The 24,542-nt window shown below is 39.4% G+C and overlaps 1 protein-coding gene across 4 annotated transcripts; it reads left to right on the top strand.

The window, feature by feature from the left end:
* The first annotated feature begins 441 nt into the window (after positions 1-441).
* On the top strand, positions 442-22,816 carry satb1a (SATB homeobox 1a). Of its 4 annotated transcripts, none has more exons than XM_044137858.1 (11): positions 444-1,145; positions 6,820-7,037; positions 7,148-7,324; positions 7,418-7,544; positions 10,909-11,032; positions 12,135-12,246; positions 12,578-13,116; positions 15,470-15,667; positions 16,839-16,994; positions 19,931-20,131; positions 20,778-22,816. In XM_044137858.1, the coding sequence occupies exons 2-11, from the start codon at positions 6,836-6,838 to the stop codon at positions 21,663-21,665; spliced, it is 2,724 nt and encodes a 907-aa protein (XP_043993793.1). In that variant the 5' UTR covers positions 444-1,145; positions 6,820-6,835; the 3' UTR covers positions 21,666-22,816. The 4 variants fall into 4 exon arrangements, with proteins under 4 accessions (XP_043993795.1, XP_043993796.1, XP_043993793.1 ...); XM_044137859.1 differs by lacking the exon at positions 444-1,145 and adding an exon at positions 3,912-4,305; XM_044137860.1 differs by lacking the exon at positions 16,839-16,994 and having other exon boundaries at positions 442-1,145.
* The last annotated feature ends 1,726 nt before the right edge of the window (positions 22,817-24,542 follow it).

Raw genomic sequence — 24,542 nt, 5'->3', positions numbered from 1 at the left:
ATATATAATTCTGGTTACTTTTTTTCAGAAAACACCATAACTAATATTTTTGGAGAGGCGACGTTTTCGAGTTTTCCGTAGATGAGTAATGAGCAATGAGTCTCCACGCATACATCCACATGCCAGCTTCGTACTTGCATGTACTTTGCACCGCAGTACGCAAAACAAATTTGCAACATCCGCGCGCGAACATACTCGTGATCGAATGAGAGTAAAAAGTCAAAACGCGGAATGCAGAGAGCTGTGCAAATCCGTCCACCCCGCAAACGTGCCAACACGATCCCTCCACCCATCTAACAGCAGCAGGCTCACTAACCATATCATGAGTTTATAATAACCACATCACATCCGAGGCGAATGAGGCGGAATGAAAATCTAACCTAATTTGGGAAGGGCGGGAGGGATACACGGCTGTGTAAGTAGAAGGGTGTCCCACGAGACAGGGCTCCAATCTAGGGGAGCCTTGTGCTGCGCTGGTAGCATGCTCTGTGAGCGTGTAATGGTCTTAATTATCATTTAGCATGCCAGCCTCATCAACGCTGTATCGAGCCAGCGATAAAATAGCAAAGCTGAGGGTGACGGAGAGGGAGTGCAATTCGATCACATGAAGATCGTGGCGGTGACAGAGGTAGACACAGAGCAGCGGGGGATAACTTTAGAACGAGCCGAACTTTGTCGGCAGCGTAGCTGGGGGTGCACGTGGGAAGACGCAGACCCAAACACACGCACACGCACGTGTTGGCAGGGCTGCTGACTGACATCTCTCTCACCGAATTAGTCACGATGAGTGATGTGTAACCAGCCGTGACTCGTTCTGGCTGGGGAGATAGTCTAATTCACTTTGTTTAATTAGTCAAAAGTAGTTGAGCATTGGCTGCTCCCTCTCCCCAATCCCCTTTATGTTGCTCAGCATCTTCCCATCTATGGCGAAAACAAACCTGCAATCACACCTGCTGGAGTTTCAGGAGGATTGGGGGGAAGAGGGGGCAAACAAAAGGAGCTTTGGATACCAACACAAGGAATCCTTTGGACCACATTTGAGAGGGAAAAGGCATCTCAACAATGTGGGGACTTCTGCTGATGCATGGCTGAAGTCTATTGGTTCTGCAAACAGGAAGAAGAAGTTTAAAGTACATCCTTAAAAGGTAAAGATGATTTATGTTTTCATTTAAAAAAAAAAATCTTTTACGTGGTCCTAAAATTTGTCAGCACATCTCAGTGAGTATATTTCTACAATTCGATGCACTACATTTAACTAGAAATACATTACTTTATGAGAAAACATATCAAACATTTCGATACTTTATGGATTTTAAATCCTCTATCACGTTTTTTGCCACAAATGTGAATAAACATTGGGCATTAATGAGCTACGTATGTCTTATTCAGATCTATTCTGTGCTGTGTTTTGATAATAATAACTAAGAAAATGTCAAGAGAAGCAAAAAATATATATATTTAGTGATTTAATAATTATAGCTTTGGAGCAATTGCACATGATAATATTTTGGGGGAGATTTTCTGTTTGACCTTTCAGTAGATTTCAGATCTGACATTTTATGTTTTCATATTTGACATTTTATCAGTTTAATCTCTGATATGTATTCTACGACCTTTTTGTTTGTGTCTGTGAGCACGGTGTGCTGATGTTTGTACATAGGTTGAATGTAAAAGGGGAGTAGAAGTCTTAGAGCATAACACAAGCAGTAAAAAGTAAATAAAAATAAATAAATAAAAATCTGTAGGACATATCCATGCCTACTCAGTGGGTAGCAGGCGCCCCCTTGTGTTGGAAACCGCGCAGCACTAAAGAAAATGTGAGCACAGTAATAAAGTTGAAGTGGGTTTCTGATACACAGCTTCCAATTCCGAGCTAAGCTAATGAGCTCTTTCTAAGATTTTAAGTTGACTAATGCGTTTTGAGCATTCACAGTTTCAAATGCAAAACTCTCTGACAGGTTAGAGACATGCTATATTGTTCTAAATTGAACAAAGGCTTGTTATAAAACACAATTTGGATTGATGTGAAAACACAAAAGCAAGAATTTCCATTGCTTTCCCGGCATGATACAATCAGCTTGTGTATGTGTGGATTTTGCTCAGGATGCATGAGAACAAAAGGGGTTCTTCTTTCATATTTAAAGGACCTACTTGGGGTTCTAAATATAACCCATTTAGACACCTTGTGTGAGTCCTAGTTGAGTCTGGTATGTGTAGGTAATGAGAAAATGTGTTTAAATAACACAACAAATCCTGGACCCATATGGGTTCCACTTATCGACATCAAACCTATGTAGCTAAGTTAACATAGGCCTATTGCGTCCTTGTTTGTAATAGTGAAACATTACTCTATTGAAAGAGAAGATGAGGTTCTTATTGTCAAAATACTCATGTCAAAGTGTTTATAGTCAAAGTGTTCATGTCAAAGTCTATAGTGTTTATCTATAGGGCTCCAATCTCCAATCAACATCTATAGAGACCTGAAGTTTCTTCAGGTCTCTATAGATGTTGCCTCATAAAATGCTTGTTGCAGATTGGGCTTTATTGGTTGAGTGCACTATACCAATGAATTTTGGAGGAATATTAGCCATTAGAAACATATTAATTTTAATCAAGCTTATTGGTTTTGTCTGGGAAATGAATGAGACCCCCACTATTAGAGATGATCTTTTGGGGAACGGCATGGAGCACTGAACACATGATGGATTAGGGAATTGGCAGATAGTGCAGCAAGGGGTTGTTTGTCGAGGTAAATGAGTTTGCAAGCCTTGGAAAATCTGTCTCTAGTGGTTGGGATTATGTTTTGTCCCTTGGATGGTAAAAAGCAAAAATGGCTACTAGGAGGATGTGAGACTAAAGGATAGCTGGCGAAGCTAAATGTTTTTGTTTTTTTTGTCGTATTTATCTTGTCCAGAATCAATAGAAGGCAGGATAAACTCCTTAGGATATTTCTCGAAGTAAAGTTAACAGTGGAGTGAGAAGAGACCTCGGATGCATAGTCAAGTGCAGGACTTTCTGAACAGATGGGAGCACTAACATAAAGTCAATTGAAATGGCCATGATAAGGTCTGGGTCGAGACAGAGCCTGGCTGATATGGCCCCTAATGTCCCAGGAGAAAACGACAGGACAGTAAGTAACAGTAAAGATAAATGTTTGTGACCAATGTTGACAGACAAGGGTTCTCTTAAGCCCATATTCAGATTTCAAATTATTTTTTTATTTTACTTAAAGGTTTGTTTCAGATGGGAAATGAAAAAGGGGACATGAAGAATTATTTATACTCTTTTAAACAACCAATGAGGGAAAAAGTATACATACTTTATGGGAATCCAACAGTAGTTTATGCGTATTTTACAATAAATATTTGGTAATGAGCTCTAAGCCTTTGGGGTTGGAAGGCAACACTGCTCGACACCACTCCCAATCAGAAGAAAAATGTTGGTGACAAAAGCAACTTCCACATTTACATCTGTCAGATTATGATTTAATCAGCTTTTAAAAGTTAAGTAAAAAAAACAAACATATCCACCTTGCCCTGCTGCGGTTTGTTACCGTGGAGGGTTCCAACACCCTAAAGACAAAGAGCAGAGCGTGAACAGCATGCTGCAGAAAATAATAAATAGATTTATGCGCAAATGTCACATTTAATACAGTTACCGCGCGCGCGCGTGAATTCATTATTACACCATATGTTAATGCAGCTGCTTCTGTGTAATTCTGCGTGTGTGCTTGCTTGCATGTGTGGGTGTGTGTGTGTGTGTGTGTGTGTGTGTGTGTGTGTGTGTGTGCGTGTGTGTGTGTGTGTGTGTGTGTGTGTTGGAGCGGGGTGGGGGCAGTGGGTCTCTTCCTCTCTTTCTTTTTCCGCGTATTCGCGCTTTGAAGTAAACCAACAACTACTGTCCTGGAGTCAGCGGGTGTGGAGCCTTGAGCGTGGTAGGTCGGTAGGTAGGTCGGAGGAACCTTGCAGTGCATTGTTCCATTTTCTGCAGCCTGATGCAGGGAGATAGAGCAAGACCTAGTGATCTGGATGGGTGACGGGAGGTCGTTCTGAACTTGTACCGAACCCAATTTACCGTTCAACCGAGGAGCAAAGCGGCACCGGGGGCAACATTCGATGTCAAACCGGGGAATATTCGATTCGAAAGAAAGAAAAAGGAACCCATGAGGAGGAGAGTGCACCGGGGAAACGCGAGTCTGCTCCTCAGCCGAAGATCGGTGGAAGCGACCGAAACACATGGATAGAGATGATTTCTGCGGGAGCGGGTTGTTGATGAACCATCGCACCTCGGGTCGTGCACAAACAGGTTGGTTTGACTTCGATCAAACTTCATCGGACGCCAACAATCGGAGCTCATCGAGATGCGAAATATTAAACTAAATTTGCTGTCGGGTGGTGCACAGCGACGCGCCTGGTGGTGACGCCTGGGTGTATTACTGGAAACTTAGCCGGACTTTAGTCATCCGACTGTAGGTCATAACCTTCAGTATAAAGGACGTGTTCCGGAAAAGAGATAGTTAGGCGTGTCTATAAAATAAGATGAATGAATCCAAATTTACTATTCATTCAATGCCTTACTTGGTTGACGTTCTTTAAACTCTCAAAGAAACCCTATGATCAAATCAGTAATTCAATAGTTTGTCTTTTTCCCAAAGTCATTTCTAACTTCCCAGTTTATTTTGCACTTATTATAGAAAAAGTATTAAGTATTTAGTGCCTATGGTTAAAAGTATTTGTATTAGTTAAAATACAAACCTTTCAAATAAAATAATTCAAGAAGAGAACATAAACATTAAATATGATCAGAGACACACAAGCTATGTATTTGTATGGGAAGAATTCCCACTCGGCTACAGCAAACATTTGGAAGAATCTGCTCTGGACAGAGCAGACCAATGTTGAGCTACTGCACCACATGCAATATACTAAATATAGGAAAAAGCTAACACCGTACATTTCCCTGAACACCCTCACAGTAAAACATGGTGGCGACAGATTCTTGTGCTCGGAATCCGTTTCATCTACAGGGATAGGGATGCTGGTCAGAGTTGATGGGAAGATGGAGGAAGGTAAACACATGGAAGAAGATGAAATGCTAGAGGCTGCAAAAGATTTGAAACGGTGACGACACAAGAGAAAAGTCCTAAATATTCAGCTTTACTTGAGCACGTTCATGGCTTAGAGTAGTGCAGTCAAAGTCCAGATGCAAATCCAAGTGAGAATTATTTGTGGCTAAACATGAGAGCTGATGTTTAGATGATGTCCTTTTCGGTCTCACCAAGTTTGGCCCGTTCTACAAAGAAGACTGGGCACAAATTTCACTCTCCAGGTGTTTAAGTCTGTAGAAAAGATAAAAGATTTGTACCTTGATCACCTTAGCACAATGTTTGGTATCGGTTCGGTTCTAAATCCTGGTTTCATCACCGTTTCGTTTTTACTTTCCCTGTTTAGATTTAAATTGGTATTAGAATGTGCAAGGCCATAAAATCACTTCCTTTATGCTTGTGAGAGATGAACAAACTTGGGTTGATTAAGGTTTTAATCAATTTTAATTGGTGCAGTTTGATCTCTTGATTCTTACACCTTTCTTTAAGAATTGCTGTGTAGAGTGGAGTTTCTGTTTTCAGAAGCTGGCTGGTTTATGTGTGCTTCTTTTGTTTAGGTAATCAGTTAATAGATATTTGTTAATTAGTAATACAGAAATATTCCAATTTTGGGGTTTAGCTCTTGTAGATTATTCCATTGTCATCAAAGTTTGTTGATAGATTTTAAGCAAATTCTTTATTCTGACTTTCTGATTTTTTTTCCTATAAGTTGCTCAGTGGGAAGGAAACAGTTCCATCTCTAAGATGAGGATTTATGAGGCTCATTGAGTTTTACATTAAAACAATTAAACAGAGTATAAACTTCCTATAAAACTCTAGTCATCTTTGCACTAACTCGAAATAATGCTGTACGTAACGCAGTGGACAGCTGATTCCAGAGCTGAAATTGTATTACACATGAAGGCAGCCATATATAAATTCTGGGCTGAGCTCACTCCTGGCAGACAGAAATGGACAACAGGGAAATCTGGTTCTTTGGGCAGATTAGTCCACTTTATCAAGGTTTTTTATCTGTGCCAGTGGGTGCCTGCTGCCATGCCCCATTATTGTACAAGTCAAACATATTCCATACCACTTGCAACTAAAGCATTGGCCTCAAACATAAGGAGAGTTTCAGAAGCAAGAACAAACTTATTGCACAGCTGAATATGAACCTCTTTCCAAGGTTTTTCATCTGTAAGTTTGGATGTGTCTCTTTGTTTCAGGATGCATGTGCAAGCTGTAGTCAACCTTTCTTGTAGCTCCTTTTGGAGTATTGCTTCTTCCTCTCTGAGTGGCCTTTTAGCTTATGTTGGTTAAGAACTCTATTCACTGTGAATGACTCAACTCTCTTGCCAGCTTCGCTCAGCTGCTCCACAAGATTTGAAACTCATTACATGTACAGAACACTTTCATCTCTGTAGCACAAAACGCATCTTTTTCCTGAAGAATAGTTGTTTTTTTTATTCGCATTTAGCTACACATTTCTCTTCCAGATACGGCAGCATAACTCCTTCATTTTTATTGTCCTATGATTGAGATGTGTGTGTGTTTTTTAAACATCCACAGATGCAAATTCATTTTACTTAGTACTTATTTATACTATACTTTCTAACCAGAAGCTTCCAAAGTATATTGTATGTCACCTCATGACGATGTGTGTAATCCTAAAAAAAATCTAAAGAATACACAGGCTGAATCACATTCATTCTGATGTTCAAACATCTCCGTCTTAGAAGTGTGAAACCACAGATGGATCCACTCTGTGATGGAACTAAGAAAACCGAGTCCACTGACCTGGCTGCAAACTCTCGGCCCCCTCCGGCTAAGATGGCTCGGCTGGAGCAACACAACGCGGGACCCTCGACCCCAGAAAGGACGAGACAAGGGAGTCCTTTGCCTAATAGTCCCTGCCCGACCCAGAAACCTCCCACAGCAAGTTGGCACTCCAAAGGTACTTGGTCACAATAACGATAATAGTAATCATAAAAACATCAAATCGAGCTTGTTCCTCTGCAAGTTCACGAGCTTCTTATGGCAAGTACTGTGCGTCTGGTACCCCAGGAGCCCTTCTGCCTGTGTTCTGTGTGGTGGAGCATCAGGAAAGTTCTGTGGAAGAAGAGAGAAGAGACGAGCACGCTGAGTTCGTGTTGATCAAACGGGATCTGCTGTTTAATCAGCTGACAGAAATGGCCCTGCTGGCGCTGGGGTACTCCCACAGCTCTGTAGCTCAGGCTAAAGGTAAGCGGTGCACACACACACACACAGGGAGCACAAGCACATTCGTACAATTTTAATTTTCTATTTTTTGTTGTTGTATGAATGAGTGTGTAGGTCTGATCCAAGTCGGCAGGTGGAACCCAGTGCCTCTGTCCTCTGTGACTAATACTCCTTATGCGACAGTGGCTGATATGCTGCATGATGTTCACCATGTTGTTACACTGAAAATCCAGCTTAACAGGTAGAGAATGAAATTACATTATTCTTCTATGCGCTATTTTTATCTGCAGCTATGAACAGACTAAAGGAGCGTACTTTCACTTTTACTCTTTGGGCCTTCCTTTGAAGTCACTGGCAGTATAAAAAAAAAGATCCAGTTTTAACAAGCGGAAATCATCATTGTTGCGGATTCCTTTAAATCAATTGAAAACGTGAAAGTGATGTTTTATACAGATTTTATATGTATGGTTGCACGTCAGAATCAACTTCATTCACTTAGTTTGTGCACGTAATCAAGGAATTTGACTTCTGCTTTGCTCTCAGTAAAGACATTTAAATCTAAATATATGCAAACTCAAAGGTAACTTTTTTATATACAAAATAGGAAGACATGGTTGAATTAGTGAAGATATGCATAGTATCAGTTTGTAGTGTAGTGCCTGTCGGGAGGTGAACATCGAAACCATTTCTGTCCATGAGGTCTGCAGAGATGTTAGATGCCGTTTTGTGACTCTAGTCTTGAACAAGTTCTGGATGGAGGGAAGGTCAGTCCTGATGATCCTCTCTTCCAGACCTGATTTGTTCATTGCAGTCTGATCCTCTTCTGTTTTGTGACTGAGCCGAACCGCACAGTGATGGATGTGGACCGGATCTGCTGATTAATGCCAGTTTAGAGCAGAAAACACCTGTTGTGTAACAGTATGCTTGGTTTGGCTATTAAGAAGTGGCAAAAGCAACTATTAACAAAGTCAGCAATTTTTATCATCATTACCAAGTCGGGTCACAGCCTGATTATCGGGAAATAATAGCCAAATACCTTTCAGTTTCAGTTTTTGTTCTATAAATATCTGCCTTGTGAGGTGTAGTGTTACAGAACAATAGATGAAGAATTAAGTTCAGCAGTGATGTTCTGGGACAGTAAGCCCTGCACACATCTACAGTACAAAGACAGACACCTTCTCTCTATTTTGTTAATAGGAAGTTATTCACAAAATGCGTCAACCTTCAGCTAAAGTACTTAATTCAATTCTCTGCCTAATCTAGTAACGCCTAACTAAACTAAAGTAAAAATGAAGGATAATAAACTTCCAAAAGTAAAACAGAAAAGGGAACAAAAGAGACTAGAACTAATAACAGTTTAGCTTTTATCCATTAGCGACTGAGATAATTGGCACAATAGTTTGTTTTTAGTAAGAAAGCAGGAAAAATTACAAATTAAATGGAAAAAACTAACTTTACCAAACTATTAGTTCGTAAATCACTTATTTCACTGACGTTTCAATTAGCGTCAGCTACAGCGGCTTGCTATAGGCCTGCTTTGGCATGATTCTGTTCAAGTGTCAATAATGCAAAAGCCTGATGAAAAGAACCATATCAAAATTTATCATCAACAGCAGAGTCAACCAAATAGTTGCCTTTGTGTATTTTGCCATGCAGGCTAAAGATTCCCAGAAATCCATAGGGGAGTCGCAACCCAAGTGACAAATTCTCTCTAGATATTTATAGGGCAGAACCATTTTCATGCTCAAGCCATCATACTCAGCCAAACACAGCCCTGCATTTCTAATCTGTAGACAAGCGCCAAACAGAGCTGGAATCAGAAGGTCAGAGGACAGATGTTGGATAAAAAAAAAAAAAGACACAATTGATATTATGCTCATAAAATACCCGGTTATGAGAACCCATAAAATGTCAGGCATTACAATCTCCAAAAGAGCCAGATGCTGAATCCCAGAAAATGTCATTATTTACTAGTGTGTCCAAGACAACAACCCGTAAGGCTCAATTCACTAGCTACACTTTCGGCTTCCATTTACACATACCTCTCCAATAATCAGGATGGAAGCTGTTTGGTTTTTGTACCTTTTTTACTCTTTCTTCAGACTCTCCAACATTGATTTCCAAGTGGAAAGCGATAGTTTTGTCTGTGTGCTGACTTTTAAAAGTACTGATTTTAGCAGCAGTTCCTGCCCCCCTGTGTATCTCCTTGAACTCCTGAATAGGCTTTGTTTCACTACACTTAAGAGGCTTTTGCTCATCCCCTGCTGCCAGTGTGCCTTTTTATACCTTTTTTTTTTTTTTTTACTTCAACTCCAACCTTTCTGTGAAAGACCAGTTTCCTTAGCAATGACCTTTTATGGTTTACCCTCCTTGTGTAATGTGTCGGTGACTGCTGGACAACTATTAAGTCAGTAGGCTTCTCCATGGTTGTGTTTGCCTATGTAGCATGACATGTCTGCAAAAATATCCTTGTTTTTTTTTTAGTGCTTCAAGTAATATTTTTATTTATGCAAAATCATTATTTCATTAGCTCTAAGCCATCATCATTTCAATACAAATAAACAGTAGAAATATGTTGCTGTATGTGTAATGAATATGTACGAGCTTCACTTTTTGGATTGAATTACTGAAGCACATTAACATTTGGTAAAATATAGATTTTTTTTTTGAGAGGCTCTTTTATTTAAAGATTACATTAAACTTGGCATGTGAGTCGCTGTTGAACTTATAAAAAATTAAGTGAGAATTAAGAAACATTTCCTTCTGATCTTAAAGCTTGCTATGAATAGTGCAGTTATAAAACGGCAATGCCAAACCACAAACTGAAGCACTTTACCACATGTAAAATTGTCATATGTTTTTCTGTGAATATGTAAATGAATGTTTGGTGGTTGTTTAATATTAGGGCATATTACCAAAAAATAAAAAAATAAATGAAGATTATGTAGGCAGACATATAATAGTTGATAGAGGAAATAGTTGAAAAACACTGGAGCAGGGTTCTTTCTATTTTTATTTTTTATTTTTAGCTTTTTCCTACTCCAATTTGGAAATGACTAATTGGTCTAAGGAGAACAGTACACTGTATTAAAAAAAGTCTCTAACTTACAGTAAAATACTGGCAGCCGTGGTTGTCAGTAAAATCTTTAGTTTAGCGTCCTGAACTAAAGAACCGGAGGAAAGTGACTAAAAAATAAGATATGAATACAAAGGGAACTAAGCAAGAGATGAAATGAGAATCTAAACAAATACACAAAAAACAAAACACAAGAAGGAGGTACGCAACACCCTTGAAATTTTCTGGCGTTGACGACTGTTAGCATAGCAAGCGGACGTCACAAGATTTCCAGAAAGAGTAAATACACACTTTGAAGATCTTCCTCACATAGCAGTGTTATTGGAGATTAAAGTCAGCTTATCTTAGAGATGGTCAACTTTTTAATCAGTGAGTGTTCTGTTTCATTTTTCTTGAATCAAATTGAATAATGTGTTTCGGGTTTATTTCAAACCCTTGATATTTTTTTTTTCTGCCTGCCTAAGATACAAAGTGCCAACAGTACACTAAAAACATTTGAGTGTTTTTCAATTTTTGCTTTTTTTTATAGTTGTCCCAAACTGGAAGACCTGCCACCAGAACAGTGGAGTATCTCCAATGTGAGAAATGCTCTGAAGGAGCTTCTTAAGAACATGAATCAGAGTTCCTTGGCCAAAGAGTGTCCGCTCTCCCAGGTATGATGCACAAAACTCGCACCTTAACTAATCACAAGTGGTTAAAATAAATGGTATTTATGGAGCTCTTGATTTGCTAAATCCTGAAACGACTTCATAATAAAAACCGAACACAAAGAAAAGGACAAACATGAAAAGAATATGCATGTTTTGCCCTTGGCCTTCATGTTTCTGTGTGTGTTTGTGAGGCTGTGTTTATAAGCTCGTATGTGGTCTAATAAATTTGCAGGAAGTCGAGATGCTGGGGTTGATAAGATGTGGGGGCAGGGTGCAGGAGAGAGAAACAGATAAAGGAAGATGGCTATCTCTTAAAAAGCCATACCGCCCAGGCTGGTGCCTGTCTGTGTCTGTTGACTGGAGACCAGTTTGTCTGTCTGTCTGTGCAGCTTCACCAAACACCTCAGACTATCTGTTCATCATTTGATATGTTTTTTTTTTTTTTTATAGACTATTAAAATGTTTAATGTATTTAATTTAGCACAAAGAGCCAAAAAATAAAAAAAATAAATAAAAAGGTCAGTTTGTCATTTAGTGAAAGTCTCATATGCATATTTCTAATTATCATTTTAGTCATTGTTATATTGCCAAAGGGAACAGAGTCCAGTTTTTAAAAAATGGCCTCTGTTTCAAATTCTTTTCTTCTCTGCAGCCTTAAAATCTGATATGAACCATTTCCTCCTCCCCCATGTCCTCCTAACCCCCTCGTCCCCAACACACACACACACACACACACACGCACATGCTTTCTGATTTGTGAGTGGCAGATTACAATAAAGATGTGAAGATGAAACATGTAATCAGATGTAAAGGGTGCACAGGATAGTCTTCAGGGGGAAAAAAGTACATCATTTACTAAAAGACAGACATTGTCTCTGATGACCTCTAGTGTTTTGTTTGATTGCGCACACATGCTTCCACATTCATGCGTTCGCCGAGCTCACGCACCGACACACACATCTGTCTTTATTGTGCTGTTTACCTGGGGGTCTTTTTAATAACACGGATCTGAGTTCATTAATATCAGATGAGTGAGCAGCTGAGGCACTCAGGCCGCCCAAAATGTAATAAATACCTTTTGTTTTCTCCCCCCACTGCGTTTCAGGGAATGATATCATCTGTTGTAAATAGCACTTACTATGCAAATGTCTCGGCTGCCAAGTGTCATGAGTTTGGTCGATGGTACAAGCACTTCAAAAGGTCCAAATGCCACCAAGGTAACAGTTTTTACTATCCTTTCTAAAAATGTGAATTTTAAATCTTGAATTTGTTGTGCTAATGTATTTAGAAAATGCTTTTAAACGTTACCTTTCTTTAATTTCACAGTGTTCAATAATGCATTTGATTTGATTCAGTTTAAATTGAACAATTTAGAGTCCGACTGATTTTAAGTTATCAAATCCTTTTTTCCTTCTGAATATGTCTTGTCAAAACTCACATGTTGACCAAACAGAGCTTGCAATAGTCATTCATGTTTAGTTTAGTCCCTTTTTTGGTTTTATGACAACACATAAGCCCATTTATTTATTTTTTATTATTTTTCAACAGACGTAGAGTGCTTTTCTGAGCAATCCTCAGATATTACTCACATCCAGCAGCCAATCCCAAGCAGCCCCGTCGATCAGAACTCCAACCTTTTTTTCCCTCACGGATCAGTCGCCAACATCTGTGGTCGGCCATCGCTCGGTCTTCACCCTCCCGGGTTGGTCCCGCAACCTCTCAGCTCCCAAATGGTGAACCAGCAGCTGATGATGACCCAGTTTCTCAGCCAGCAGTATGCCGTTACCCGCATGCTAGCCGGCCAGGGTCTCTCTTCTTCGCCACAGCAGTATCTCAACCACCCCCCAGTGGGAAGGCCTCCTGCCAAGGGCTCTTCCAAACCCTCTGATTCTCAAGCATCACAGCAGGCACAGTGTGGTTCTGGAGGGTGTCCAGCGACAATGCCGCAAAATCAAACGGGGGCTGCAATGTCTTCAGTAGCACCAACAGATGTGCCGAGTGACATCTACCAGAATGTGCGAGAGGAGCTGAGAAGAGCGGGCATCTCCCAAGCCATCTTTGCCCGAGTGGCCTTTAACAGAACCCAGGTATTGTAAGATGGATTTGCAGAGGGAATGCTGATATAGTTTCCTGTTAAGGGTTTGTGAAAAAATAAAATGTTAATACTTACACTAATATCCAGTATTTACGTCTTTGGAAACATTAAAATGTAAAGAGGATGGCACAACTTCTAACCTTCCCATCAAGATTAATAAGTCACAGAAGCAGCTCCACTATGGAGAGGCTTCAGAGATCCACTGCTTACAGACAAAGCCATTTTTATAAGAAAACTACAAAAACTAATATTTTCATTTTGGCATGACCTATATCCGGAATAGAAAGCATTTGGAGAAGATGCTCTAGTCAGGTGAGACCAAAAGTAGAGTTTGGGCCAAGATGCAAACCATTGTGTTTTATGGAAAGATTACACTAAACATTAGCCAGAACACACCATAATAGAGTGCTGATATCGTATAGGAGTAAGTATGCTTTTCCTCAGCTTGAAAAGGAAAGCTGATCAGAGTTGATGGGAAAACAGATGCAATAGATACATATAAATACCATAGTTAACTTTTTTTTTTTTTTTACCAGTAAAAAGGTTGAAAAACATGCATCCCTGTGTAATGTTCAAGGGGTATGACCACTTTTGCTCTTTTGTACTTTTGTCCTGCTGTTGGTGTTCCAGTAATGGTTATGGCATCTTGGTTCGCACACTGTCCTCGGCTCTGCGGCACTGACCCCCTCCCTCTATGAATGTGTGATTCTGTGTATGTGTTTGTGCCAACACTCTGCAGCACAAAGCTGGTGCCAGCAGTAAAGCAGCTGCTAGGCCAAGTAATCACAACCCCTCAGAGAAATGTTGTCTCGCTCCCTACCTCCTGCTCAATCTCGCTGTCCTTCTATTATGCCACCTTTCACTCTGGCAACTCAGTTCCCTGCTCTCTTTACTCAATGTCTCATACAGAAAATATGTCTTTTTTTTTTAAATCTTTTTTTAATGTCCTTCTTTGCCACCATGTGTTTGTGTCCAAAGCAACCTGGCCCAACATCTTTAATGGCAAAATTTACCCTGAAAATGTATTATTATTATTATTCTATTATTATTAATAATAAATAGTTGTTATTATTTGCTATGCACCCCCATGTTTTTCTGTTGCCAAGGGTCCTCTTGTGCCAGCCATAAGCATTAGGCATGATGCCAAAACCCTATCTCATAGTACAAGGCATGTTTGTCATTTGACGATTCACACAAAGACCCGTTTCTGTTTGCAAGCTGGAATTAGCTATAGGAGTCTCCAATGGTGAGCCATTGTTTGAGAAAGCAGGGCGTTTCATCTCATTCTATTTCTTTTGTCTTATTGGAAAGACGGGGTTGCTGTTTATGCACAGACTTTAATACGTATGGCGCTATTATCAAACTGCAAGAGGCGCATTGAAAATGTTCCAGATATGGTCAATGCAGGAATATGTTAATAGGTTAATGGGGTAGTGTCTCACATAAAGACAACAAAAGTGTAGGCGAAATGGAAAACAATTCATATTTGGTTCAAAATGTATGACTTGGTTTTAGCTTGACACTGCATTACAAATGATACTGCTACTCCGTTCGGATAAACCCCAAATATATGTCTCAAAAGATAAGAGCTAGGGTTGTAACAAAAAAAATAAAAAATCTGAAAAATATTAAGAAAAATCATTTCACATTTTAACAAAGTTGATATGTCAAAAACTATTTATATCATTTGTGATAATTAATAGGAAAACCATTTAAGTGATCAAACAAATTTTATATGTAGCCTACTGAAAAGCTTTCTGTATTTTTCCATTAATGTTTTAGACAATATATATTTGAGCTCCAGGACTCTTAAATTTACCTTTTATGTAAATCTAATTTTTGTCTCAACCGTCTTACACAAAATATTACCTGCTGGTATTGAGTTTATGACTTATTTTTTGGTCCAAGTGTGAAGGTAAAGCATAACTAACACTAGCATCACTTGCTAACTAGCTTGTAAAGGGCTAACTTTATCTTAAGTAAACAAACTAGTGTAGTTTGTTTACTTAAACTACCATTGTCTTCATTAATGAGACCCATTGTCATTGATATTAGTATTAATGACAATGGGTTATTTATTATTTCATATGGGAAAGGGAATCAGTGAAGCCTGATCAAGCTGAAAAGTTTCAAAATGATTCTCTATAACGAACGTCCTTCAAGTTCGTTAGCCTAGCAAGCTGAATCAAAATTTTTAACCCAATGTTTGGTTGAAATCTGTCCATGTAGGATCTGGATTAAAGAAACCCAATAATTCTTTTAGCTGAGAAATCTATTAATGCTTTTGTAACAAATGATCACAATAAAAAAAAATAAAAAAATCTACCTACATTTATTTTTACTAGGGTTTACTCTCAGAGATCTTGCGTAAGGAGGAGGATCCAAAACATGCCTCCCAGTCTCTGCTGGTCAACCTGCGGGCCATGAACAGTTTCCTGCAGCTTCCTGAGGCTGAGAGAGAGCGCATGTACCAGGAGGAGAAGGAGCGGAGCATGACCGGTTTCCCACCCAGCTGCAACAACACGCCCCCAAGATCCACACAGGTCAGCCAGCGCAGAGACCCCAAGAGATAAAAACAAAAGCCAGTCTTACTACCTTGCAGCCAGGATTAAAAATAAGTGCACCTTCTTGTTATTTATATATTTTTTGCAAGGATATATATGTCTCAGGTAAATTACTTCAATGAAGCCTCAAACATTCTCTCCAGCTAATCATGGGAGGATGTTTGTGTGACAATTGCAGGCTACTAAAAATAGTTTACCAGGCTATATCAATACCCCCTACAAGACAGATAGACGTTTAACAAAATGTGTTTCACAATTTGCCTGGAGCAACAGATGAAGATTCCAAATGCAGCAAAAATATCTGCATTCTCTTCAACTTTATTGCATTTCTTAAAATACTTATTCTGATGCATTTAAGAGTAGCACTGGAATATTCATTTAAGCATTTGGTCTTTACACCTATACTTTCCTTTAAAGTGCATCTTTATTCACACATTAATATTCTGTGCCCACCTAATCATGTGGTTCACTCGCTGTGAGGTGACAGTACTTATAACCATTGTACCTTCTTATTTTCCAATCCTAATTTGGTAAAAGTTTATCTGACTAACAATCGGTGGGCGGCTGATAGACATTGAAAGAAACACAAAAATCTCTCCTAGAAACAATGATCCAGCCTTACTTTCTGCTGCGGGAGGGCGGACGAAAACAATAATCGCAGAGAGCGCACCTAGTGGAAACAGACGGTATCTGTTTGTGGCTTTTGCCAGGAAAAAGATGCATTGAGACCCAGATATACTGACATAGGAGTACCCTATACTAAGGAAAAGTGTGGAGCAAGTTAGCAACTGCTGCAGTAGCTTTTTTGTTTCCACAATCCTCCCACAGCCTAAGCCTAAAGCAGCATACCCACTAAAATAGCTCCATAACAAGCTTAAGTTATTGGTTAATGTTATCAAAAACAACAACAAAAAAAGGATAAGAATCACAACCATTTCCTCATTTGTACCCACAGATTTCTAGTTCAAGTAGTTTTACTACCTCTGCTGATGAGAGCACAATCCCACATATTGTGGGAAAAAAACATCGGCATAATTGTAGCTTTGCAATTAATAACATTTTATTTGCTCACATTCCGAGAGTAATCCAACTCCCTTTTTGTTCAGTATGCATTGAAACCGTTTCCTCCTTCTTGTCTGTTTCTTGCAAGGCGAGACTGTCACCGGTTACAGCCGACAGAGGCCTCAGGACAGACAGTTGTGTTCTTAACATCAGCGCCTCTATCTATGAGGAGATCCATCATGAGATGAAGAGAGCTAAAGTGTCCCAGGCTCTATTTGCTAAAGTTTCCGTCTCCAAAAGTCAGGTAGGGGGCTGTCTCGCTCATTGCCAGCGAAAATCCACAAGCTTGTCTAATCCCGAACTTGTGCATAGTTTAACCGCTCATTTTCATTGCTTGATTAAATGTTTAAATTTGGCATTTTTAGATAACTACATGCTCTCATTTAAATCAGAAATAGCTAATGTGTGTGGAGAAAAGCCCAGATAATCATCCAGCAGCTGTGCTCTGCAGAGGACTATCGTCAGTGCATCAGACTGCTATTGTGTCCTAAATTATCGCTTTAATAGTCAATGTGCACACACTCACACTGCCTGCTTGCGCACACAGACGTACAGTAAGACTGCATGCACCAATACACACTTGCACAGGCGCGCAAACTCAGGCAAATCCACTAATGCAAACACACACGCGGGCATGATTCGAGTGTTTATTGTTCTCATTTTTATGGCGGCCCCATAAGCTTGTTATTGCCTTTTGTTTTGAGGATAATTTTCCTTCATAGAAAGGGGGGATTTGAGCTGTCTCGCTTTCCCTCCTTCTGCAGCACATTTTCTTTTTCATTTATATTATTTTTCTTCCATTTTCTTACCTTCTCTCTTAATTTGTTTCTTTTTTTTGTTTCTTCCTTTCTTTTTTGTTTTCTTCCTTTGTCTTTTTTCTTTCCTTCCTTCTTTCTTTCTAAGGTCATCCTGCGGTCATGCAAGTACAGATATTTAAGACCCCCAATGTTTTATTTCCCTTCTTTTTTTCCCTCTGCCTCTTATCTTCCTTCACTTTCTCCATATTGTTTGTGCAGTTTGCTCTCTCTTTTCCTCTTTATCTCCTCCTCTTTTCCTCTCTCTAATTTGCCCAGTTATTTGGCAGACAGAACCATGCTCAATCTCTCTTTCCTATCTGCACAGTGCATCTGGATGGCTTTCGGTGCTGAAACTGGGTTTCAGCCAGGTGTGTGCGTGTGCGCGTGTGTGTGCGATTAAGCCTGCTTCCAATCATGTTGCCATTCATGAATAAAACTGGGCTTTATGCTCCTCATTTTCCTCAATGTGCCACTCACAAGTTTCTTCTGTGATGTCAGAACAATTACGGCAGATAGGAGAATTTCAGTGGATTAGTGGCATGGAACCAAGAAATGTACCTTTTTGCACGTTTTGTAAGTAAGACAACAAGCTTTTTTTTTTTTCAGTTAACATGTAAAGAAATTGAGAAACTGGACCTAGAAACAGAAAAATGTTTAAGAGTGCCTTTAAAGCTCTCAATTCATAATCTGAAATGTGTGGTGTGGATTTGTATCCACTCTTTTATTATGGTACCCTTAAATGAATGAAAATCTAGTCTCACTAACAGCCTTCAGTCGTCACCTCTTTAGTTAATCGATGATGAGTTATTGATTTGAATGTTCATCATGGTGTGGGAATGCTTTTCTTTGGCAGGGACTGGAAGTCTGAGTTAATGAAAAAAATATGTAACACAAATACACCCCACACTTTTCAGATTTTATTTGTAAAAAAAAAAAAAAGCTTAGAAAGCCATTGAGCATTCTACTTTATCTTCTGGGTATAGTCTGGGAATCACGCAGTTGTGGGAATCTGGACAGTAGGAATTCAAGAGAAGACGAAATGATAAGTTCTGTCTTTATTTAACAGTTCACAGGCTACAGATTTGTCAGAGGATAGCAAGCATCCCCTTCCTTAAACCATTGAACTTATAAAGTCCCAGCGTCCCCTCTCTCCAGACCCACAATCTGTGTACAGACATCCTCTGTGCATGCTCACAAATCCAAGCAAACAGGTCACAGCATAAAATGTCAAATAAATGTCAGATATGAAATTCATCAAATGTCAGACCTGAAAACCCATGAAATGTCAGATATGAAATCACCTCAAAGATTAAGTATTAAGTCTCAAAGATATCATTATGTATCAATGTACCAAAGAAATGAATTTAAGCCATAAATTACTAAATACATTGCCACTATGCCTTGATAGTGCTACTTTGTGCTTGTTACATAAAATCCTCAAAAATGTGGTGACGTTTCAGTTTTCGACGTGAAACAGATGCAAGAACATTCAGCAGGTATGAAGACTTTTGCATGTAGGGATGATGCCTCCTGGCACCAACATGTGCAAAAAGCAAAGTCCACAGTGGGGTAGATGAGTGTTCTTGGTTTGGTATAAATGAAACAATCAGCACACAGTCCTGATCTAACTCCGTGGAAGAAGTAGAGCAGGGCCTGTATGTGTGAGTGTGTATATATTTCTATATATATCGCATATTTTATGTACTCAGACACAAAATGAGTATAAAATACAGTATAGTGTAAATGTTATACATAGAACTAGCTTAACAAGATATAATCCATAAATTGCAAAAAGTAGTCCATTTACAGGCTGCACAGTGGTGCAGTTGGTAGCACTGTTGCCTTGCAGCAACACGGTTCTGGGTTCGATTCCCGGCCTGGGGTCTTTCTGCACGGAGTTTGCATGTTCTCCTGTGCATGCTTGGGTACTCCGGCTTACTCCCACAGTTCAAAAACATGACTGTTAAATCAATTGGTGTCTCTAAATTCTCCCTAGGTGTGAGTGTGTGTGTGAATGGTTGTGTGTCCTGTCTGTTTTCTGTGTTGCCCTGCGACAGACTGGCGACCTGTCCAAGGTGAACCCCGCCTCTCACCTGAAACATTTCCTGGAGATAGACAACAGCACCCCTCCTGATCCCACTAGGGATAAGAGGGTTAGAAAATTGTTAGTTCATTTACAACATTCTTTACTGTTTGTTATTCGGCCATATTGTATTTGAGGTTGGGGCTGACTAAACACCTCAAGAAATAACAATAATTGGAAAATTGTAGCTTAAAAACATGAACAGAAACACCAATAAACATGATTTAAACAAAAATTGTATCAAGCCAAAAAGAACCCTTTCATATATTTGCATATCAGTGTCGTCGTATGGTTTTGTAGGGCTGGCTGTGTGAGCTTCTGCGGTGGAAAGAGGATCCCTGCCCAGAGAACCGAACATTGTGGGAGAACCTGTGCATGATCCGTCGATTCCTCAGCCTGTCCCAGATTGAGCGAGATGCTATCTATGAGCAGGAGAGCAGCAGCATGACTTCCCAGCACTGTGCCGACAGGCTCACTCTGCTCCCCAATGACAGCGCTCTGGTAAGGCTGCAAAAAGAGGACATCAGCAATGCACACACAGATATTTTCCTTGAATACCACGTACAGAGATTCTATTGATTTAGAAATCAATTGACTCTCAAAATCATTCATACTTGTGTCATATTGATAAATCATTTCCTGTTTCTTGGAATGTTTTCAACACACAATGCTAACTTGTATATTATTCACATACTGAAATGTGGTGGCGGCAATATCATCCTATTTAATAGCTTTTTTTTTTGGAAATGACAGAAATTTTCAACCACATAGATAAATCTAGGAGCAATTCCAAAGACTAATCAGTTTAGGCATAAATCTTTCAGTTTGCTTCTAGAAATCCGAAGGTGAAGGTGATTTGTTTTTAATCAAAGCAGACTAGGTAAATCAAAGAGTGCATTAACAAAATATCAGTTGATTCAAGTCCACCAACATGAAGCTATTTATATAATTGTATATAATACTGTACAATTATATATATATAATTGTACAGTAAATATCACATTATTTTAACCAAAGTCCTTTGTTTCTTAAATTTGAACTAGGACTGTTTAGTCAGATGCAAACAATTCTGATCACTGTATCTCCACCCATAGACGTATACTCTTTTTCCTTTTTTTTTTTAATCACTGTGTATTTGTCTGAACAGCACCAACGTAACTGCATGATGTCTCAGCAACATCATCTTCAACCCCTTCACCCACTGCAGCCTGAGCCAGGTCTTGAGCTGTCTCCACCCCAACCATGCGCTGCATCACCTGCCGAGTCTGAGGCCGGGGGCGCCTGGGGTCACTTCAGAGTAAAACTGCACAGCGGACCCAGCTGGGCTGACGAAAGGGAAGACAGTAAGGAATGGGCCGAAGGGGAGAGAGAAAACGCTTATAATTCAGGTGTAGACTGGGGCGTTACTGGAAGAGTGGGGTGCACTGGTAGAGATGGTGATATGCAGGAAAGGGATGTGACCATACACCTGGGAGGTCAAGATGACGTTAGTCACACCGGCAAAAGTGAAAATGCTAAGAACAACATGTTCTTGACGAGGTCTGCTATCAACAGTGAGAACAACGGCAGGGTTGGAGTTTGCTCTGGGACAGATAATAAGATAATTGTTAAAGAAGAGGTCCAAGGTGACAAGTTAACAGTGTCTAATGACGCCCTGGGAATCCTACAAAGCTTCATCCAGGATGTTGGCCTCTACCCGGACGAAGAGGCCATCCACACCCTCTCTGCCCAGCTGGGTTTGCCCAAAGACACGATCCGCATCTTCTTCAGCAGCCAGGACTTGGAGCAAAGCCAAGACAACAGCCGGAGTCCAGCGCACAGTCACGACAACCGGCAAGTCTGTTCAAACCCAGACCTCCTCGTGGCAGACTTAACTACACGAGAACCGGACGTCACTGTGAAGGCAGAAAAGAAAGAGATCGGGTTGGAGAGAATTGGTAGAGACACAACAAGTGAGGTTTCGATTTCACGGGAATCAGATGTTGCCACTCAAACACTTCCCCCAATGAAGGAGGAGCAGGAGAGCTATGTCTAAGACATCTAAAACCTGGTTAGAACAAGCAATAGCTTCTCTGTGAGCCCCTAACAGATCTAATCGTTATTAGGTCCACGAGTTAATAACTTGGCCGCCCTTGCATCTTCTTTCATTGCAGTTGACTGTGTTTTGATACAAGATAATAGGCATGTGCTGTTACACACAGTAGAATATTACTTGGACTGCAAATGACGTAACTTCTGGAAACTGTACATGTATGTGGGTCTGGACATTCTTTGTTGTTGCAACCACATCTGGATAATATTTTCTTGTCAGTGTTTAAACAACGAAAATTCAGAGTTGATCGCACAGAGGACAAAAAACCCCCATACAGTAAACATTTATTGTTGACATTTGAAGCACGTTAAAAATGCTCTGCTGTATTTATACATGGTTTTTTTTTCTGTTACAGTATCCAGTGTTATTGGTGCAGTAGTTGGATAAATCCTCACTAAAAGATGTCAAAAACTAGCTGTGATTTTTTTTTTCCTGTTCTTGCACTTTCTGGAAGTATTTTAGGACTGTATTGCATTCTTAGAAACTCTGTGTTAAGTCATGTTAAAAGGAAAGAACTGCCTCTTTTAATTCTAAGGCTTTATGCATCAGTGTAATTAAAAGTATTCTGGTCCTCGGCTATCAAGTGCCAAAAGTTTCACAGTACGACACGTGAATAAGTTGTCATAAGTATTTATTTGTGGAATTACATTAAATAAAGAAACAAATGCACAAATAGTCAAAGATAGCATTTAGAGTTACTTTGAGGTGATTGGTCTTTAGTTGATTCGCGATGCAAGTTGTCTCTAGTGCCACAGTGGCTGTTTAAATAATTTCATGAGAGACATTAGCGCAGGACATATGAAGTAATCAAATAAATACTAAAAGAAAACAGGTTTGATTTTTTTATTTTTTTATTATTTAAATAAGGTGAACCAATTCAACAAACCTCAAGCTCTTAATGTTTAAAAGGATTTAATTGTTGCTAGTTGTCGGGACCAATAATGCCTGTTTGAAAGTGGCACTGCCTTCCTCTGTCTGTCTTTACCTCTTCATTGTTTACCATCACAGTGATTTGTAATATGTTTGAAAGTACTCTTGTGATCTGGCTTTAATTTGTCTAATTTATTAAAATTTGATTTTTGTTTTTCTCGTAATATGTTTACTGACTGATACAATAAAATTTCGGTCTACATAGTCCTGTGAAGTTGAAGAATTAACATTTTTCAAATAAAGATGGTTGAGCACGTTTGAGTAAACCGGCATGAAGCAAACACGAACCTTTACGATGGTGCTGACTGGAGAAATTTTAAAAGTCAAGTAAAGTGTCTTTCCTGAAAACACCAAAAGGCCCATTACTGTTTTATTGTGCTTATTAGAGAACCAGTTTGCTTATGAACACATTGTGGACACAGTACACTTATCCATGCATGAATTTGCAAGTCTCTCAAATTCTATTTTAACTAGAGCGATAGCCTACTTTCAAAGTTTCCACAGAGACCATCCTTACATTTGAGTGGACAGCTAACAAATAACAATTAATGAGACAAAAGTTGAAAGCATTACAAATGCTTTTATTTAAATCATTCATTGTTCAGTGTTGCAACAAGATTAATATTTATGTAAACTTGAAAGCTTATATTATTTATCACTATCTGTTGATCTGATTTTAAGCACAATTTTGTTTGCATCAATAACAAGTGGACAGCTGTGGATTACCGTACATTTAAGAAGTACTGATCAATTTAAATACATTAACTACACATTAAAAGCTACATTTATTTGCAAAAAGATTATTAGGGGTATCCTTGACTGTGCCATCAATGATTTAGTTTAATTACTCTCAAATTAAATTGTGAATTTTTTTTTCCAGTGGGAGCTTAATGCCGCTACAATAAAATATGCATTTATTCTGTTTATGAGGGTTTGCCTCCAAATGCACCTTGGCTTGCATTTGGTCATATGTAAGAGGATGTGAAGCAACTGATTTGCAGCACAGTCTGCAAATCGCAACGTTTGTATCACAATAGAAAACGATTCAAATGACGTTTGTTCAGCAGGGACTATTTATATTGTGCTCATGAAGATTTATTGGGGATTTAACAGTTGAACAGAATGCTCTGCTTATTTTCTTAGCACCAATTATTTTCTTTCTTACATGGCTGCTGGTGTTTCTGTGAATTGGTGTCATTGTTTTCAGTCATTAAACAGTATTTGTGTCTCTCTGGTCACATGCCCTTCTGTGCCTTCAGTGCTTTCTCCCTCTTTAGTCTCTCATTTCAAGTCTTGGAACAGTTGTTTTATTCTTGGGTCGGTTTCTTCCGTTTTTGCCCCTCCGACTCTCACACGTCTCTCATTCAGGCTGGCCGCTTCATCGCTTCTTTAGTGTACAGAAACAAGAACAACATTCAAGCCCCATTTAGTCATAAATAGCTTCACAGAGTAATTCAGCAATGGTGTGCACTTTTCTGTCGTCTGTTTCCATGACAATACTTTAGGAAGGGCCAGCGAAAGGCCATGAAAGCCTCATCATCAGAAATATTAGCTTGTAATAATGATGATAATAGCACTCTTGAACTGCCTTGCCTCTGATAATGATGGCAATAGCAATGGCGGTCATTATTTATGCTTCTAACCACCATGCGGAGCAATGGGAACATTTAAAGGAGTAATGGTGTGTAACATAATTATCTGTATGAAGTATCAGAGATTTCAGTTTTGTCCTGCTATGGCCATTTGCTAGTGTCCTCGTGTTTGGAGGCGTTGTTTTGATGAAGCTGTTTTAAAAGGCACATCAGCCTGACTTGTCTGACCTAAAAAATGGCAGTGATTAAGCTGACAGAAAGATACCGGTTGTTTTGTAGGATAAATCCTAAAAACAAA

Source organism: Gambusia affinis, linkage group LG14, assembly GCF_019740435.1.
Source record: "Gambusia affinis linkage group LG14, SWU_Gaff_1.0, whole genome shotgun sequence".
In the NCBI taxonomy this organism is placed as follows: domain Eukaryota; kingdom Metazoa; phylum Chordata; class Actinopteri; order Cyprinodontiformes; family Poeciliidae; genus Gambusia; species Gambusia affinis.
The sequence above is the reverse complement of the archived record's forward strand: the minus strand, read 5'-3'. Positions and strand labels throughout refer to the sequence as shown.

Excerpts from the sequence above, each read along its gene's own strand:
- satb1a (XM_044137858.1), top strand. The coding sequence starts at position 6,836 with ATGGATCCACTCTGTGATGGAACTAAGAAAACCGAGTCCACTGACCTG. Across the intron at positions 7,038-7,147 it reads AGCAAGTTGGCACTCCAAAG|GAGCCCTTCTGCCTGTGTTC; the intron begins GTACTTGGTCAC and ends CTGGTACCCCAG. Across the intron at positions 7,325-7,417 it reads CTCTGTAGCTCAGGCTAAAG|GTCTGATCCAAGTCGGCAGG; the intron begins GTAAGCGGTGCA and ends ATGAGTGTGTAG.